General features: G+C 44.2%; 1 protein-coding gene across 5 annotated transcripts in view; it reads right to left on the reverse strand.

The window, feature by feature from the left end:
- Window positions 1–381: 381 nt before the first annotated feature.
- The window catches only part of LOC118936269 (voltage-dependent N-type calcium channel subunit alpha-1B-like), a 153581-nt gene continuing 135499 nt past the window's right edge, over window positions 382–18463 (reverse strand). For 3 of the 5 annotated variants that reach the window (XM_036935676.1, XM_036935675.1, XM_036935673.1), the window contains 12 exons: window positions 18316–18443; window positions 16957–17053; window positions 15130–15235; window positions 14378–14485; window positions 9481–9608; window positions 9034–9275; window positions 8700–8835; window positions 8262–8378; window positions 6650–6688; window positions 5506–5707; window positions 4524–4744; window positions 382–3972 (listed from right to left, as the gene is read on the reverse strand). In XM_036935676.1, the coding sequence (XP_036791571.1) occupies window positions 3400–3972; window positions 4524–4744; window positions 5506–5707; window positions 6650–6688; window positions 8262–8378; window positions 8700–8835; window positions 9034–9275; window positions 9481–9608; window positions 14378–14485; window positions 15130–15235; window positions 16957–17053; window positions 18316–18443 (2097 nt within the window). In that variant the 3' untranslated portion in view covers window positions 382–3399. Of the gene's footprint in view, window positions 3973–4523; window positions 4745–5505; window positions 5708–6649; window positions 6689–8261; window positions 8379–8699; window positions 8836–9033; window positions 9276–9480; window positions 9609–14377; window positions 14486–15129; window positions 15236–16956; window positions 17054–17929; window positions 18027–18315; window positions 18444–18463 lie in introns of all 5 variants that reach the window. The other 2 variants (XM_036935674.1, XM_036935672.1) reach the window with 2 other exon arrangements.

Raw genomic sequence — 18463 nt, forward strand, 5'->3', positions numbered from 1 at the left:
AAAAATAACAAAACAAAATTCATTCGAATATCTATGTTAGGTTGTCAAATTACTTTCATTACTTTTAATCGCATGATTAAAAATGTACCATTGTTTGTAAATTGCTGTCTTGTTTTAGGCAGTCTCAAGACAGTAGATGCTTCAACTGTTTCCCGCAACCTGAGCATCACCGGGATGTTCCACCTTGTTTATTTTGGGGAATGTCTCCGCCTACTGTAGGCTGCCCACCAATAACATTGCGCCATTGACAACTTATTGCACAGCAGACACCTTCACCCATCCTAATAAGTCAAACACCTCTCTTATACTTTCACTGGACATCAACTGTTCTCTTATTCAATAAACAAATCATTTTACAGCTATTATACATATTGAGGCCTGTGTGTTTCATTTTTTTATTTTTTATTCAAGGAACTTGGCTTCATACAAAATGTAAATGTAGAAACAACTGCAGAATTCAAATTCTGGCCAATAAACATAAATCAGGCAACAAAAACTCCGACCCAAATAAGGAATGTTCCATCTCTGTTGCATGGCTGGAACTATCATCATTGTTCAATACTATTTTTATATAAAGTAATTTTTTCCAACAAACCCCACAGATTATATATATATATATATATATATATATATACCGTATATGTATATATATATATCAAAGATCAATAAAAATGAACAAGAAATGAATACATGGTATCAAAAAAAGTACTACAGTTTTTACATGCACATACATTATCAGAACATGCAAACATGATTTTCTCCAGAAAACAGCCACATGTACACTGCAGTTGGTATGCAGAGAGAGAAATAGGAACAGTTCAATGTTTGGCAACCAACTGTGAGAGACTTTGGCGTGGATATGTTTCTTTTGAAATAGTACAGAGGCCGTAGAGATGAAGGAAGAGACTGATAGTATAAGTTTCAGTTTTGACCCACTACGGCAACATGTCAAGGGGAAATAATTGAAGGTACCTGTACAAGAATGTGGATCATTTTTACCATTACAGTTTATTCAATGTTTATGAACACCCTCCTCTGGACTGACCCCCCCTCTCTTAGGTGACCTAACATGGAACAGATAACCATTAGTATGACATTGTTTACTTACTTTTTAAGACACAAGTTGTTCCTTTTGACATCGTCAACGTGGGTAAATTGTATGCATGCAAATATATAAAGTTGCTGTATTTCTAAATATCCTCTTCATTTCTGCTTCAACTCGTTGTGCCGTACGCATTTTAAAATACATGTTTTATACATGTTTGAAAACGTTTTTTTTTATATATATAAAGATTTGGTCACAATCATGCTGTAGTATGAATCTGGAGATCTCCGCATGTAAAGCTACAATATGGATGAAGTATATGACCGTAGTGTCCTCTTGTTGCATAGCCCTACTTTCTCTGTCATCAAAACCCTGCTTCTGGGAAATATGCAGTACAGAACCCCGACGAGTGTGCAGACATTGCAACACCTGGCCCCGCTTACTGTATCTACAATACTATCAGTAATTGAGCAACACTTTTGCTGGAGTAGAGCATCCCTTAAACAGCACACCGTGCCACATTCCACCACCAATGTAGAATAGAAAAGAACCGAAACTCTTCCAAGCACTAGATTATCCATCCCAGGGAAACACATTTAATTTTGTTTAATATTGTATTAATATCCATATATTATCTGAAGCAGATGTGAACCATCAACATTATCGGTTACCATGGCTGGGTAGATAGAACGCTAGAAAGTGTGAACCATATTTATGCTATATCTGCTATATCTGACGGGCTAAAACCTTAACATAGAGGGGTCTGAGCCAATGGGGAGACACAGGGGGGTACAGTGTGCTGGTGCCAGGGGCTCGACTCAGAGTATACACTCATTAGGGATCTGCATCTATCTCTGCTTCTCAAGCACATCCATCCAAAAAGTGCACCCTGTTTGTTTCTCATCAGATTCCTTATGTTCTATACTAACTCTGCAGTTATAGCATTGAACCAGATGGTAGCTTGCGATGCTTTCGCAGTTGACTAACCTCACCAGGAAAGTGACTATACACTGCTGCATCTTCATAACTGTTGTGGACCAGGTTTATGATTTAAACATGCAGTGTTACTCTGATTGTGTCTTCCTAACTGGATTTATATGCTACTAATGCAGTTTTCATGTTTGTTAAGTGTTCATACGATGATTTTGCCCCAACCTTCGTCATCCCCACTCAAATTGATGAAATATATTTACCAAAAGGAAAATCACTCGTGAAAGTGATCAGCAATCATAGGTTAATTAATAGTGTACATTTAAAAAGCATGTCTTTTTCTTGAAGAAAAGTTGTCGTTTCTCAGATAAGGCTTTCTGTACATCTTGCTCTCCTGCAGAACTACCAAATAACTACTTAAGTGTTGACGCTTTACAGAAACGGGTTTGACTTTGCATCTTTACTACAGCATGTCTAAAAGGATAGGCACTTTGTTTTAAACATCTGAAGCAGACCGTCTGTAAGAAACATTCAACCTGAAATGATGGCAAACTTGAAGCAATTTACATAAACAAAGTTGTTTTTACAAGATACAAAATATGCACACAATGAAAAGATAACATATACCATAGTTGTATATAAAACCCATCACATTTCATTTCCTCTCCTCATTTCTCTGAAGTAGTAGTAGTGAAATTTGCAACGGTAAACAGTAACAAATCAACAATCACTGTCTGTAATGACAACATCGATCCCTCTATTCGATCAGGCTGTATCTTCTGACAGAAAGGGAATGTCATATAAAGGGCTAGGCTACTGTAAATCCCTTTATATCATGGAATGGTAAGAGTCCCAAAGCAAAGTAGAATAGCTGTTGTGCAGTTTTACTTTCAAGTGCCTTTCAAGTTTGAATAAATCTCTCGGACTACTTCCTTATCGCGTGTTGTTACAGATACTAAACAATACATGGGTGTCCCCCTGCTCATCACAGAGTTAGCAAAGAGGCCTGCTGCCTGCCCATCTCTATTGTGAGTAACTGTAGTAGAGTTTCTTATGTCACTATTTGGGTCACTATCAAGACTAGGTAAAGCATTTTTTAAGTTGGATGTTCTTAAAGTAATTCAGTTTGATAAAGAATCAAAGCAAAAGTGCCCTCAATTAAACATGCCACTGTCTTCAGTGCATAAGACAAAGTCGGATCAAACTCAATTACCAACAATTCACCGAATCCACATCCAATTTCATTTTCATCCAGTTACTAAAAACGGTGCTGCTTTGTTCACATTCAAATGAATCCCAACCCTTCCTTGGCTCCCATTAGCTTTACATACAGCAACAGTGTAAACTAAATCCTTAAAAAAAAGATGATAAAACTCATCACGATTCCTAAAAAAATGCAATAAAAACATCTGTTCAAAGCCATGCTAGCACCATTCATCCTCATCTGCCTCGTGGTAGTACCTGGGTGCCCTGGCGCCAGAGCCAGACTCCGGGCTGGCGTTGCCAATACCACCAAAGGTGAAGTGGTATCCGTTGGGCACCGCATGGCTCTGCTGGGGTGGCGGAGGCAGGTGGAGGGGCCCCGGCCCCATCTGAGGCTGTGCGGTCCGAGGGGAGCGTGCTCTGGCAGCATAGGGGCTCAGCAGCTCGTCCCGGAGGCTGCAGTACAGACTGCCCTGGCCCTGGGCTTCCCTGTGACTGTAACCCAGGAATGGCTCAGAGCTGATGCGGGTGACAGGGGAGGGGATGTGGGAGGAGCCACTGTGCAGCAGGGCGTTGTGCTCAGACAGCCCGCGGCTCAGCCGGCCAGGACTCAGGGTGGGCAGGCCACTGCTACACTGGGCAGACACAAAGTGCACAGGGGAGGAGTTGGCAGTCTTGTAGGCCACCCCGGGGCGGGGGGTCAGGGGGGTCTGGGGTAGCTGCCTGCGTCCACGGCTGGGTGTGCTAGCCCCTGAGGTCATCATCACTGGGCTGCATTTAACCGAACCACTACCCTAGATGAAAATTGGACAAAGCAATTTAAAACAATAAAAACGATGAGGTCATGGTCACCAGAAGGAAGGGAAAGACACCAACATTGGATGGAGAGGAGAGAGAGGACAGTGGGAGAGGACAGACGACACAACCAAGGAGGACAGGGCAGCAAAAGAAAGGAGAAGAAGACAGACAAAATGGACAGAAAATGGTGAATAAGAGGAAGAAGAGTGGAAAGAGAATTGAAAGGCCATGAGTGGTTGTACTAAAGGCAGAAAGAAGAGAAAGTTGAGTTTCAGCCGAGGCAGAAAGAGAAAGCAGACAGATCCTCATCAAGAGAGTTGCACACAAAATACACGGTGCTGTACTAAACCAGACAGACATATACTTATTGATAATGTGTAGTGTGTGTATTGTTCAGATTCTCATTGCGTACCTGATTCCTTCCCATGCTCTGCTCATATCATACCAAGCCTACAGTATACCCTGCCATGTTTTGTCCTGACATATCCTGCCGTACCCATACTGTGCCCTGCCCTGCCCATATCCTACCCTACCAATGCCCTCCCACCTGCTTGTTGATGCTGGGGTCTTGCACCTCGCTGGGGGAGGTGGCACAGCTGGTGGTGGCAGACTTGGTGGTGTGGCAGTGTTCCCTGCTGCCGTAGCGATCGCAGGAGTAGTACCGCTGCTTCTCCCCCGCCGTCGAGTGGTTCTTCCTCTCATGGGAGCGGCCGCGGTCCTGCACCCTGTCTCTAGACGAGGGCTCTGCAGCCGGGTCTCCTGGTGTACCTTAGGAATACACACCATGGTTAGGGTTATGGCCAGGGTTAGGGTTGGGGTTGAGGGTAAGGGCATAACCCTAACCATAATCTTGGCCTAAAGCTAACCCTAACCCTAGCCTTATATTCAAACCGGGCCTCAACCTACTGTAACCCCCCCCCCCCAATTCACCTCTTAAGCCCCATTCAACCGCTGATTGAACCCAGTCTATACCTCACTCCGAAAGAGAAGATTCTTAAACACGCACAAAGGCCAGACTACTACCACACCAAAGGCTTTTCTCCCCTAAAGTTCTCCTCTCCCCAGCATTGCCCTGCTAAGACAAGAGGTGCCTATTATTAGCAGGTCATTGGGTGTGTATGTCTGTCAGTCCCTTTTATCTTTGTGATAAAGGCCAGCTGCAGAGCTCCATTCTAACACCCAGGCCTGAACGATGCCTCCATGGCGCCCAGAGCGGATCTCTATAGACGAGCCCCAGCTGGCTGGGCTATGGTCTGCTTCTCACTCTCATGGTCCAAACACCCACATTTCGTGATCAGGGTATTGGTGGTGGGCACTCATATAACATACATAACAAGACCCCCTTTAACCTCACCGATAAAGTGATCCCTAGCATTGCACATTTAAAACACGATTGGCATTGCTGGCAAAAATAATATTACCCTGTGTTTCAAGAATACGATTGAGCACAATCTTTGATGTGTGTGTGTGTGTACTTGTAGTGTGTGTCATTGTGTATGCGTGTCTGTGTGTGGTGTTTGTGCACTAACCAGCGGTGCTTGGCGTCCTGTCGAGTGACCGCTGCTTCTTGTCCCTCTCTCTACGGTGGTGGCAGCGGTGGTGGTGGTGGTGGTGAGGCCTTTCCTGGATGCTGGGCGTCTCCAGGGTGTAGTCACGCAGGTTCGCCTCTTGGGGGCGCTGTGGGGCATGGGTGGACGCAGAGCGCTTCATCGGGCTGCAGTCAGGAACAGGCTGTGTGGAACCAATGAGGAAGAGGGATCACTGACTAGTGTATGGAAACTTACATCGCTGCTAAGCTGAGTGAAACGAGACCTGTTATACAGATGTTGATCTCTTCTCTAATCGGTTTTCAAAGTGAACTCGTAATCCAGCTGGAAATTGTAATCATCATTGTGATTATCAAACTGGAATGCTGATCGGAAAATGAGAACTGAGCGTATGGGATAAAGGAGACGTATGCACCTCACCGACTCCATTGTGAAACACCATTTCCACCAGGTGGAGACACATCTGTCCTACAGAGCCTTGCTGCAAAACATACGACTCACATGGTCCTCAACAAATATAGTCACCTAGATAGATTGCTGTTGGTAAAACCATAGACACGGCTACCAATTTCCCTAAGTCTTAGTTGGTGCTTGTGGATAAGAGCATAAAAGGGGAAACAGAAGCAATGCTTCCACCTGTAGCAGCAGACCCTTTCTCTCTTCAAAACAGCTCCATCTGATCACTAGTTTACTACTTACCAATTCCATAGGCTTGGTATCTAAGAGCAGGTTGGAGTGGGCAGATGTGTTTTAATGAGTGTTGTTCAGTCCCCGTAGAATGATGAAAGGAAAAGCCTCCTCTATGAGATGCACTTCACCTGGCTAGGCCTTTGATTTCAAGTTTTACACCGAGCTTAACTCTTATCTTAAAATCACTCGGTATATCTCCCATATTGTATACGACAGAACAGAAAACATGTAGACTGGGTTCTTAATGTACGACCAAGTGTCAAACACGGACCATACGGCAGAAGCATATGCTTGCGGGACCGAGCATTTTACACACCTGCACGGCTAGATAATACAAAATAGAATTTCGTTTTAGACATACTAGTACTTTGGATCAACAAACAAAGAAGATGTGGTGCAGGGGAGATACTGAGGGACCGGAGAAAGGGGTACATACGGCCAGCAGGGTCCCCGGGGAGTGGCGTGACTGGCTCCTCTGTCACACAGCGGAGAACCAGGAGGAGGATCATCGGAAGGCATCAAGCCAAAGAGACAGGAGAGAAAACGAGGTGGAGACGGAGAGGGTAACATTGAACATTTAAGACAAAGAATAGTGGAGAAGTAGCAGGAAAATAACAGTGGTGTTATTACATGCTTATTAAAAAGTAGTCATCCCTTTGTAAATATGACATAATTATGATTGAAGGGCCACTGAGGGCATTTGCCGTTCAGCACACCTTTTTATAGAAAGGGTAAACCGGTTATATCTCATTGTGTTTCAGCACCTGGTAATAAGACAGAATTACCCATTCCAATCAGACAGAACTGGTCTTCATGTCTTGTGATACTCAATGCCCCCATCTCTAGCCTAGATTCCTAGACCATGAATACTAAGATATCCTAGAAAACATATCTGGCTCTTTAGCTTTTGTTCTTGTGAGTCAAGCTTCTGATCTAGCAGAGGGAAAGTCTATGGGGTAGAGCTGCCCCTAGGGAATCAAAAAGGTTTCATCCATATTAAGAGGTGCTGAAACCACTAAATCAACATCTATTGCCTCTTATCATCCGGCACTCCAGTTTAAAGAGATTTGGGCTTAGCTTCTCACTGGGATTCAGGTGAGGGTTCATGTCGGCCCTGGGTGTCACATGTCAATACTGCACAAAGAGGATGTTGAGGAGGTGGAGGCAGGCTGGCTGGGAGATTTTACGCCCTGATCCTGTCTGGCATCGCCAGGGAGTGGGAAATGAGGCATTACCCCAAAAAGGGAAAACATTTAATTAAGCGATGGAAAACCAAGCCGGAGAGAGAGTGAAATCCATCAGTCTGTTTCAGGGTAGAGTTCAGACTACGTGCCTCCCCATTTCACTCTAACGATAGCAAGCCATCTCAGAAAGGCCAACTCTAATTGTCTTTGTTGAAGGATTTCCTGCCCTCGTTAGAAAAAGTGAGAAAAAGTAGACAGCAGGTCACGAAGCAATCTCCCTCTCCTCTCATCCAATTTATCCCCCTCTTTACATTCTCTATCTTATAGTAACATGATTACTCTCTTCCTCCCTGAATGCATGAGGGATCACCCCTTTCATTTTCTACCCACAACCATTTTGAGCCACTATAATTTTTGTATTTCCTTCTGTTGGCAGCAGAGGAAAAACGATACAGGACAAATAGTTGGCGGTCTTCCAGGCTCTAATCAAATTATTCAGGACTTCTTCTGTGCACTAAAAGTAGGATCAACACACATCTATTCTAATTGGCCTCTGAAAGGAATGCACTTAAATGCAACAATCGATCAACATAAATATCACTCAGGAAATGAGGAGCTGATTATATTTCTTGGGACGAATTGAAGGATTCATTTTTGTTATTTTTCAGCAGTTATACTGCAGTAATATTGGCTGAAATTGAACCCCTCATAAAGATAGCCACCTGACCATAGTAATCTGCCCGCAGTATAGCCACTGATGTGTAACAAATGCAACCACGCTTTCTCCAATATAGTTTAGTAATGGCATGCCGCATCCATCTGCTATGCTTCACAAATGATGTGTATGTTTTAGGGTGTCTTTACCTGTAGCTCTGCGTTGAGGCGGGGCATGGATACAGCCCTCCCCTGGCTCTCCAGTCCAGACCCAGGACCAGGCACTGTGCTGTCACTGGTGTCCATCTTCCTCATCTCCACTGACTCCTGGAGGACATAACACACACACATAAGCACGACGCATGCGCACACACACACACACACACACACACACACACACACACACACACACACACACACACAGAGAGAGAGAGATACATGCTTGCATACAGATAAGTATATCCAGTCAAGTTAAGTACTAGGAACAGATACATCAGGAGAGAAAACGCAGGTCGCAGGCCATAATGTTCATGTGTGCGAAGGCCATGATGTTCACGTGTGCGAAGGCCATGATGTTCATGTGTGCGAAGGCCATGATGTTCATGTGTCTGTAATACAGCAGAGGGCAGTCTGGAATGGCTACAGTACCTGGGGAAGGGTTGTGTTTGGGACATCTTCAGACTGGCCCCTTTGGACAGGTGTCTTATTCCTGGGTCTGTGGACCTCTCTAGACTTCTCTGACACCCAGGAGGACGATCCTTTCATGGTGCCATCATGGCCTGGCCTGAATTGTTAATCATAAATAAATGTAGACGTTAGTCGTCATACAATGACTAACTGATTGTAAATTAAAATCGTTTTGTATTGTCTTTGATGTTAACGTCACGGCTTTGCCACAAGTCTTTGTCAAAGGCAAAACACAGTTACAACCCCCTAAAAATCGGGATTGTTTGAGACACTCCCCGAATGCTAGTGAACTCACAGTGTGCCTCCGTTGTTGAGCAGGGTGGAGCTGGGTCTAGGTAGGGCCTGAGGCTGAGGAAGTAGTTCACAGGGAGGCTCCATGTTGTTTAGCAGGGTGGAGCTGGGTCTAGGTAGGGCCTGAGGCTGGGGCTGAGGAAGAAGTTCACAGGGAGGCTCCATGTTGTTGATGGCCTTCTCCTTCTCTTTCTCCTGCTTGTAAGTCAGGGGCAGTATTGGTTTAAACAGAGCCCCCACCTTACCCTGTGGATGAAAGACAGCAAGATGCTCAACATACTGAACATGCACAATATTGATCCAGGTCTCTGCCTCCAGAATATAGTCAATTCAAATTCTGGAAATGTGAGTCATATTGGTTTTGTTAGGAGATGTTTGAAAAATGTTCATCCAGGGGTGAAATTTATGCCTCCTGGGCATCAGCAATAGTGTGTGTGTGTGTGTGTGATACCTGGGAGCCGGCAGCATTCTGTTGCTGTTGCTGCTGTTGCTGCTCCTTGAGCCTCTTGGCTCGGTTCTGCTTGTAGTAGTCAAAGATCATCAGGGCTGCATACACCTTCCCAACAGTAAGCTCATTGGCTGAGAGAGGTACACAGGGAAGTGGTTGATGAAAACCTCTGACTTCTCCATTATCTCATCCATCTGTATTGGTCTCATCCAAACTCTCTGATGCCAGTTTATCGCTAATACTATTCAGCCGAACCAAAGGTATCACTTGAAACAAAGAGGGATTTAGCTGTTTGAAGAAAAGTGCTGCATGCCAGGCTTGACAGAAGGAGAGAAGAAGTATCTGTTTAAAATGCCATTGTTCTCAGGTGAGATGCTTAGATCCTGCCACAAGATGTCAGTGGAGACAAAGCAGATGACTGGAATCTTAACTGACAGCCAAGTGAGAGCAAAGGTCCTACATGTTATGGCAACCTGTGTGTCATCTACAGTTTGGAAGGGGATCAACTCTTACAAGAGCAGCAAGTATATTTTTTGATTAAATTAGAAGCTGTTAGTATTGTCTTGCTAGGGCAATTGAATTTCTTCTGTCTTTTACCTAGTAGCCTAGTTAACTTCACTAGGGTAGGGGGCAGCATTCGGAATTTTGGATGAAAAGCGTGCCCAAATTAAACTGCCTGCTACTCAGGCCCAGAAGATAGGATATGCATGTAATTAGTCGATTTGGATAGAAAACACTCAAGTTTCCAAAACTGTTAAAATAATGTCTGTGAGTATAACAGAACTGATATGGCAGGTGAAAACCAGAGGAAAATCCAACCAGGAAGTACTATTATTTTGAAAGGCTGTTTTTCCATTGAAAGCCTATCCACCATACAAAGACTTAGGACCCAGTTCACGAGCTCTGTGGCTTCTTCTACATGTGGCCAGTCTTTAGGCATTGTTTCAGGCTTTTACCCTGAAAAATGAGGGAGATACAGCACTTTCAATCAGTGGCCAGCGGAAATTTCCAGACATCAGCCATGCGCCTGATCGGGAACATGCCTTTCGTGTTTCTCTTTTTCTATTGACGAAGCTTTTGTCCGGTTGAAATATTATTTATTATTTCTGACAAAAACAACCGGAGGATTGATTTTAAACATCGTTTGGCATGTTTCTACTAACTTTTATTGTACTTTTTAAAAACTTTTTGTCTGGACTTAGTGCATGCGCTTTGAGCATTCGGATTAGTGGACAAAACGCGCAAACAAAAAGGAGGTTTTTGGTCATAAAGAGGGACATTATCAAACAAAACAAACATTTATTGTCTAAAATGGAGACCTGGGAGTGCCACCAGATGAAGATCATGAAAGGTAAGTGATACATTTTAATGCTATTTCTGACTTTTGTGACACTCTCCTTGGCTGGAAAATGGCAGTGTGGGTTTCTGTGGCTAACATAATCGCAAAGTGTGCTTTGAGTATAACAGAACTCATATGGCAGGCTAAAACCTGAGACAAATCCAACCAGGAAGTGGGAAATCTGAGGTTTGTAGTTTCATTTAAGTGATTGCCTATCCAATATGCTGTGTCTATGGGGCCAGATTGCACTTCCCAATGCTTCCAGCAGATGTCAACAGTCTTTAGAACGTTGTTTGAGGATTCTATTGTGGAAGGGGGTCTAATAAGAGCTGTTTCAACAAGTGGACTAGGCTGTGGCCAACCAGTTGTTTACTGCGCGGTCACGCGGGTGCGCCGTTCCTTCTTTTTCCTCTGCAATGAATACGTTATTGTCCAGTTTGAATATTATTGAAGATTTATTATAAAAATACCCTAAGGATTGATTGTAAACATCGTCTGACATGTTTATACAAACGGTAATGGAACTTTTTTGACTTTTCGTCTGGATTTTGCACTCGCGCATTGTGCCTTTGGAATAGTGAACTAAACGCACGAACAAAAGGTATTTGGACATAAATATGGATGTAATCGAACAAAACAAACATTTCTTGTAGAAGTGGGAGTCCTGGGAGTGCATTCCGGCGAAGATCAGCAAAGGTAAGTGAAGATTTAAATACTATTTATGACTTTTGTTGACTCCACAACTCAGATTATTGAATATTGTGCTTTTGACGTAAAGCTTTTTTGAAATCTGACACAGCAGTTGCATTAAGAACAAGTTTATCTTTAATTCTATGAAAAACATGTATCTTTCATCAAAGTTTATGATGAGTATTTCTCTTATTTGATGTGGCTCTCTGCAATTTCTCCGGATGTTTTGGAGGCATTTCAGAACATGGCACCAATGTAAACTGAGGTTTTTGGATATAAATATGAACTTGATCGAACAAAACATACATGTATTGTATAACATTGAGTCCTGTGAGTGTAATCTGATGAAGATCGTCGATGGTTAGTGATTCATTTGATCTATATTTCTGCTTTTTGTGACACCTCTCTTTGGTTGGAAAATGGCTGAATGCTTTCTGTGACTAGTTGCTGACCTATGTGTTCTGCTTTCGCCGAAAAGCCTTTTTGAAATCGGACACTGTGGTTGGATTAACGAGAAGTGTTTCTTTAAAATGGTGTAAAATACTTGTATGGTTGAGGAATTTTAATTATGAGATTTCTGTTGTTTTGAATTTGGCGCCCTGCAATTTCACAGGCTGTTGGCGAGGTGGAGGTTAACACTTTTTTGGTTACTACATGATTCCATATGTGTTATTTCATAGTTTTGATGTCTTCACTATCATTCTACAGTGTAGAAAATAGTCCAAATAAAGAAAAACAATTGAATGAGTAGATGTTCTAAAACTTTTGACCCGTAGTGTATGTTCCCCTTCAGTCCCTACACTTTTTGGCCCTGACAGAGACATGGATTTCCCCAGACACCACTGCTACTCCAGCTACTTCATCTGACTATATGTTCTCTCATAGTCCGAGAACATCTGGTCGTCGCAGTGGTGGCACACTACTCATTTCTCCCAAGTGGAGATTTTCTCTTCTCTCCTCTCTCACCTGTTGATCTCCTCATTTGAATTCCATGCTGTCACTGCTCCACTCAAGCTTAACATTGATGTCATCTATCACCCAACAGGTGCCCTTGGAGAGTTCCTCAATGAGCTTGACACCTTGATAAGTACATGTCCTGAGGATGGCTCACCACTCATTATACTGGGCGACTTTAACCTTCAGCTTCAATACATTTCTTTCCACTCCTTTTCTCTTTTGACCTCGCCCTTTCTCAGTCACGTCCCACTCACAAGGCCGGCAATATGCATGACCTCATCTCCACTAGAGGCTGTTCACCTACTAATCTCACTGCAACCCCCCTTCATGTCTCTAATCACTACTTTGTTTCCTTTTCTCTCCATCTCTCCTCCAACCCCACAGACTCAGCCCCTACCCAGATGGTCATGTGCTGCCGCATCTTCTCTCTTCCTTATGCTAAATCATTCTCCCTCCTGTCACCTGACTCTGCATCTTCGACCCTACTCTCCCTCCCTTTCTGCATACTTTGACTCACTGTCCCCTTTCCTCCCAGCCAGCCCTACCTTTCTCTCCCGCTTCATGGCTGAGTCACTCACTGCGTGCTAACAGAACAGGGCTACGAGCAGCTGAGCAGAAATGGAGGAAAACTAAGCTTCTGGAGGACCTATCATCCTGCAGATTCATGTTCTGCAACATTGGTAGCGTACAACCTGTCCTCACACAGGAAGCGGCGCTGGTCCTAATCCAGGGACTTGCCTACGGAGCAGCAAGGGGAACTGCACCTCCTTACCTTCAGGCTATGCTCAAACCCTACATCCCAACCTGAGCACGTTCCACCACTTCTGGTCTCTTGTCCCTCTTATCTACCTTTTCTTCCTCTGTATCCGCTGCTAAAGCTACCTTCTATCACTCTAAATGTCAAGCTTCTTCCTCCAACCCTAGGAAACTCTTTCTTCTTCATCCTTAATCCTCATCCCCTCCCTCCTCCCTCTCTGCAGATGACTTTGTCAACCACTTTGAAAAAAAGGTTGAAGACATCTGCTCCTCTTTCACTCGACCTACTGAGTCCACTGTTCCCAGTCACACAGAACTACCCTACGCCTTGACATCACTCTCCCCTCTCTCTCCAGATTAAATCCCCACCACCTCAAACTCAACTTCGACAAAACGGAACTACTCTTCCTCCCGGGAAAGGCCTGCCCACTCCCAGAACTCTCCATCATGGTTGACAACTCCACGGTATTCCCCTCCCAGAGTGCAAAGTACCTTGGCATGACCCTGGATAACACCCTGTCATTCTCTGCACACATCAAAGTAGTGACTCTCTCCTGCAGATTCATGTTCTGCAACATTGGTAGCGTACAACCTGTCCTCACACAGGAAGCGGCGCTGGTCCTAATCCAGGGACTTGCCTACGGAGCAGCAAGGGGAACTGCACCCCCTTACCTTCAGGCTATGCTCAAACCCTACATCCCAACCCGAGCACGTTCCACCACTTCTGGTCTCTTGGCCCTCCCACCCCTACTCAGCCCAGTCAAACTTCTTCTCTGTCCTGGCACCCCAATGGCGGAAAAAGCCTCCCCCTAAAGTCAGGACCTGCCCATCTCCCGAAAACATCTGAAACCCTACCTCTTTGAAGAGTATCTTAAATGACTCTCACAGGAAAATGTACTTGATTCGATTGTGATGTGTTGTTGGCTCATCTAGCTATCTTAAGATGAATGCACTAATTGTAAGTCGCTTTGGATAAGAGTGTCTGCTAAATTACTACACATTTTTTATGTTGTTTCAGAGTGAGGAGTCTGGGGCTTGCCACTTTAAGATGTGGCATAAACAGAATCACAGACAGTCCAGGTATCCTTCTTGTAAAGATGAAATATATCAGTGACATGAAGCAAGGAGCCGAGAGGACTGCCGTGCAGAGGTGCTTACGTTTGTGTGGTGTAACCAACAGATCCATAGTCTTCTGTGAAAGGCTTGGCCAAACTGTAGAGAGCTCTTTCTTCAGTTCAGCATCAGAAAGACGCTGGGCAACCATCCCTAAGGAGAAGATCGCAAGAGAAAATAGAATATTCCTGCATCAAATACACACAATTATCTAATTTAAGTATAGCAACAAAAGATAAAGACAGAAAAGTAAACATGAGCTTGCAGAGTCATTGTGGAGGTGAACCAGAGAGAGAATAACTTATTGAAAGCGGCAGTGAGCAGTGAAGCTAGAGAAAAGCATACTGCACTGTGACGTCATTCAACTACGCAGCACAGGCCCTAAACACAAGACCCACCACAGAGCAGCCTAATGAGACCAAATGGGACCCATATCTACTAATGCAAACCTTCTGTAAGCAACAAACAAGCAGCATATGTCCCGTCCCTGCTACGCATCCAGGGGACATCACAACATCTGTCTGTCTGTCTGTCTGTCTGTCTCTGTCTGTCTGTCTGTCTGTGAGGACAACGTGATGGATGGCTAAATCTAACATTTACAACTAGTGTTTGTTGCTTTTGCTTGAGTCATCAAGTCGGCCTCATGATAGGTATGCACCTAGCCTATCATGTATCACACAGGGGTGGAGAGGGGACAGAGTGGGGGGGAGAGAGGACAGGGTGGGGGGAGAGGGGACATGGGTAGGGGGGACATGGGCGGGGGCAGAGGATAGGGAGAGAGAGAAGGGCGGTCTCACCTGAGGACAGTTTGATCTCCAGGGCCGTGCGGATCAGGGCCATGAGAGTGGAGGTAAAGTGGACTGTGTTGTCATCAGCGATGGGCATGTTCATCTTGACTAGCCGCTGGAGAGAATGTGTGGACGGAGGAGGAGGTTAGAAACACACTTCTACTGTTAACACTTCATCCAGACCATCAGCCAATCAGGAGAAACCAGTCTGTGTGCTGCTGGTAATATTCACAGAGGCCCCTACAGCACACAAAAAGCTTTCTCAACGAGTACAAAGAGGAGACAAACTAAACATTCACATTCACTGCTATTGGCTACAGTACGCACTATGCTGCAAGTCAAAGTGCACCGGTGCAAGACTGACATTGATCGAAATAAAAGTGAGAAAGGGCATGTACGCATAACCATGGAAGTGCCTCAAAGATCTCAGGAGCTCCACTCTGTGGTTGCTATACCAACAATCAAACTGAGGTAAAAAGGTATGACGCTGCTCAAGTCATAAACATCTTGAGAACCAATGCCTGGCATCGACAGAAAAAGCATGTGTCACACACAGTCCATTCCAAATAACCTGAACTGCTTATCAAAAGAGATGACATCTACACCACTATATGCATACAGAGCACTATGTTTGATGTTTAAGCTATTGTGGTAGAGTTGAGCTCCCCTGAACACAAAAAGCATTCCCCTACTATCAGTTGCGGTGCAAAAGTACGACAGAAGTCAGAATGAGAGAGGAGAGGAGGGGAGGGGTGAGACACACACACATACATGTGCACACAAATCCATAAAGAGAAAGTAGAGGTGAAAGACAGGATGAGAGAGAATGAAAGATAGAAAGACAGAGAGTAAAGCACACATTTTTCTCACACAGGAAAGCAACAGAAGCCACACACACTGGCCCACAAAACCGAAAAACCCCTAGTGGGTAAACTCAGGGATAGACTGAGATAAGGTAAGGGAGAGCAATACTAAACCCCTTTCCTAGAAAACAGATTGATTGGTAAAGGATTTAAATCTGGGGACAGTCCTGGATTGGTCGAATATGTGTGTATTGTAGAATTAAATCGAAATATTCTTCCATGAATTAATCTGCGCATGCCTGCTGTGTTGGATGTATTAAAGGACAATTCCGACACTTTTCAACATCATAATCACCATCTCCAGCACCATACCAGTTCTACATAGGTGAAAACGCTGTGTTTCTGTGATCTGTGGTTAAAAAGATAAGAAGAAAGTTCCCCAAAAACTGTCATTTTCTCAACTTGTAGCAAGTTTCTTGCCAGACAGAGGGTATTTTCTTCCTCCCCATGTCACCGCAAATTTGAAAATCACTATTTTTAAAATGATGATGTCATCAGGTAGAATTTTTTAACTTTATATATTTTTCTACAGAAAGTAGAAATGTGGCGTTTTCACATATGTAGACAGTGGTATTGTGCTGGAGATAATAACATGAGGTTTGAAAGTGGTGGTTGCCCTTTCAATTACAGAGACGGGATTATATGAAAACCTATTATGTATTTATTATCCTAAGGAATTTGACACCCACTACCGTAAATGTTACTAAATACTTAGTAACACGTTTTCACATAGTGGGGATACCGTATGCGTCTCATGGTCTATCTCTCCGCCTTAGTGGACATCACCTCACAGGCTGAGCTTGCTCCAAATAAAGTAGCTATGCCCAAAAAAAGAAGGGGAGGGAAGGGGCTACACCAAAGAGATCAGAGCGTTAGCAAAACAAACTAAAGAAACAAGGGAACACTGCAGAGCACAGAGATTGGCTGGAGGTCAAGCCAATGGGAAGACAGGTCGAGCAGAGGGAGTGGCTACCTTGTAGGCGACTCTTGGCGGACATTTCTTTCCCAAACCTAAGGGTGGGGACATGTGGAGGAGCATCTGATACATATCAAGGTACTTGATACGGCCACTTCACAGAGTAGGAAACAAAAAGCCAAATAAAGAAGGATGGAAAGTTAGAGGAGGAAAGGAACAAAATGTTGTTTTTTTAAGAAACCAAAATGAATAGGAAAAAACAAAAACAGAAATCTGTGTTATTTAGATTTCCAGTAGCGACATGGAGATGGATGCCATCTTTGGCCACGGTGGACCAGGGATGCATCGGTGCGGTGGTGAACTCAGCTCAGGAGGAAGTGAGCTGCTCAGATCCCTGAGGGGAGACATGGGATGGAAGAGTGAGTCTGGAAGAGTGAGAAGAAGAACACACAGGATGCTGATGGGGAGAGAACGACAGCATTGTACGTAGTGTGGATGACGGCTTCTGCATGCTGAGAGACATCCAGGGAGGGTTCACCAGAAGCACGGAAACAAAGGTTTCAATGCCAGACTTTTTAAAAAATCTCAATGAATTAAAGCCCTCCTTTCTCTTTACAACTTTTACGTCTAGGATCCCCAAAACACATTACAGTACGTAAAGACGTTGATCCGATTCAGACGTGTTCATGATCTGAATCAATTTAGGACTAAACATCCAAACGTAATGTTTAATCTAACTGTACATAGATAGGAGACGGAACAGGTGCCAACCAGAATGTGTTCACTGCATACCTCGACACATCATATAGAAAGTAAGCATTACATAGGGATTCCAATGTCAGGTACAGTTGGGGTTTAACATGGCTTTGAAAGCTTTGTTTCCAGTCTGGCATCATTAACCAAAGCCAGTCAGTCTGGAAGGGCGGGTGCTAGTGTGTAGGCGAGTCATTGGTGCACAGCCATTCACTTAAGTCTCTTGGCATAGGAACACAAAGCACCCTAGTGGAGGAAATGTTCTGGGGTTGCTAACCTTGTACGCTACCCTATTAGGGCAGTTCTTCCCTAAGCCAAGAGGGGGTGAGATAATTCGTAACAAGTTGTACATATCGTTATAGCGAATCCGTCCGCTGCAAAAAGAACAAGCAGATATAAAAACAACAACTTCAGGACAGCTTCAAGAGAACAATGATCATCAGAGGGCTGACAGGGTACTAGGAGGTATGCTACCATACCGTACCCTCTACATGACACTACATGGAGGATTGTCAGCAAGTCACAAAGTATCAGGCAGGGATTAGGCAGTCCCCTCCATACTAGCAGCTGTAATACTAGATATCTCTCTGACTGGGCATAGAGGCACAGTAGGAGCACCAGCCAGCCAGATGGCTGAAGGGAGGGAGGGAGAGGGACACATACCAGGCAGCAGGGTCGTACTCAGCCCAAACACGGATGAACTCATCCAGATGATGAGGCCCCAGTATAGACGAGTCTCGAGTCAGGTACTCAAAGTTATCCATGATGACAGCCACAAACAGATTGAGCATCTGGAAGATACAATTCACAA

This window comes from Oncorhynchus mykiss, chromosome 11, assembly GCF_013265735.2.
Source record: "Oncorhynchus mykiss isolate Arlee chromosome 11, USDA_OmykA_1.1, whole genome shotgun sequence".
NCBI lineage: Eukaryota > Metazoa > Chordata > Actinopteri > Salmoniformes > Salmonidae > Oncorhynchus > Oncorhynchus mykiss.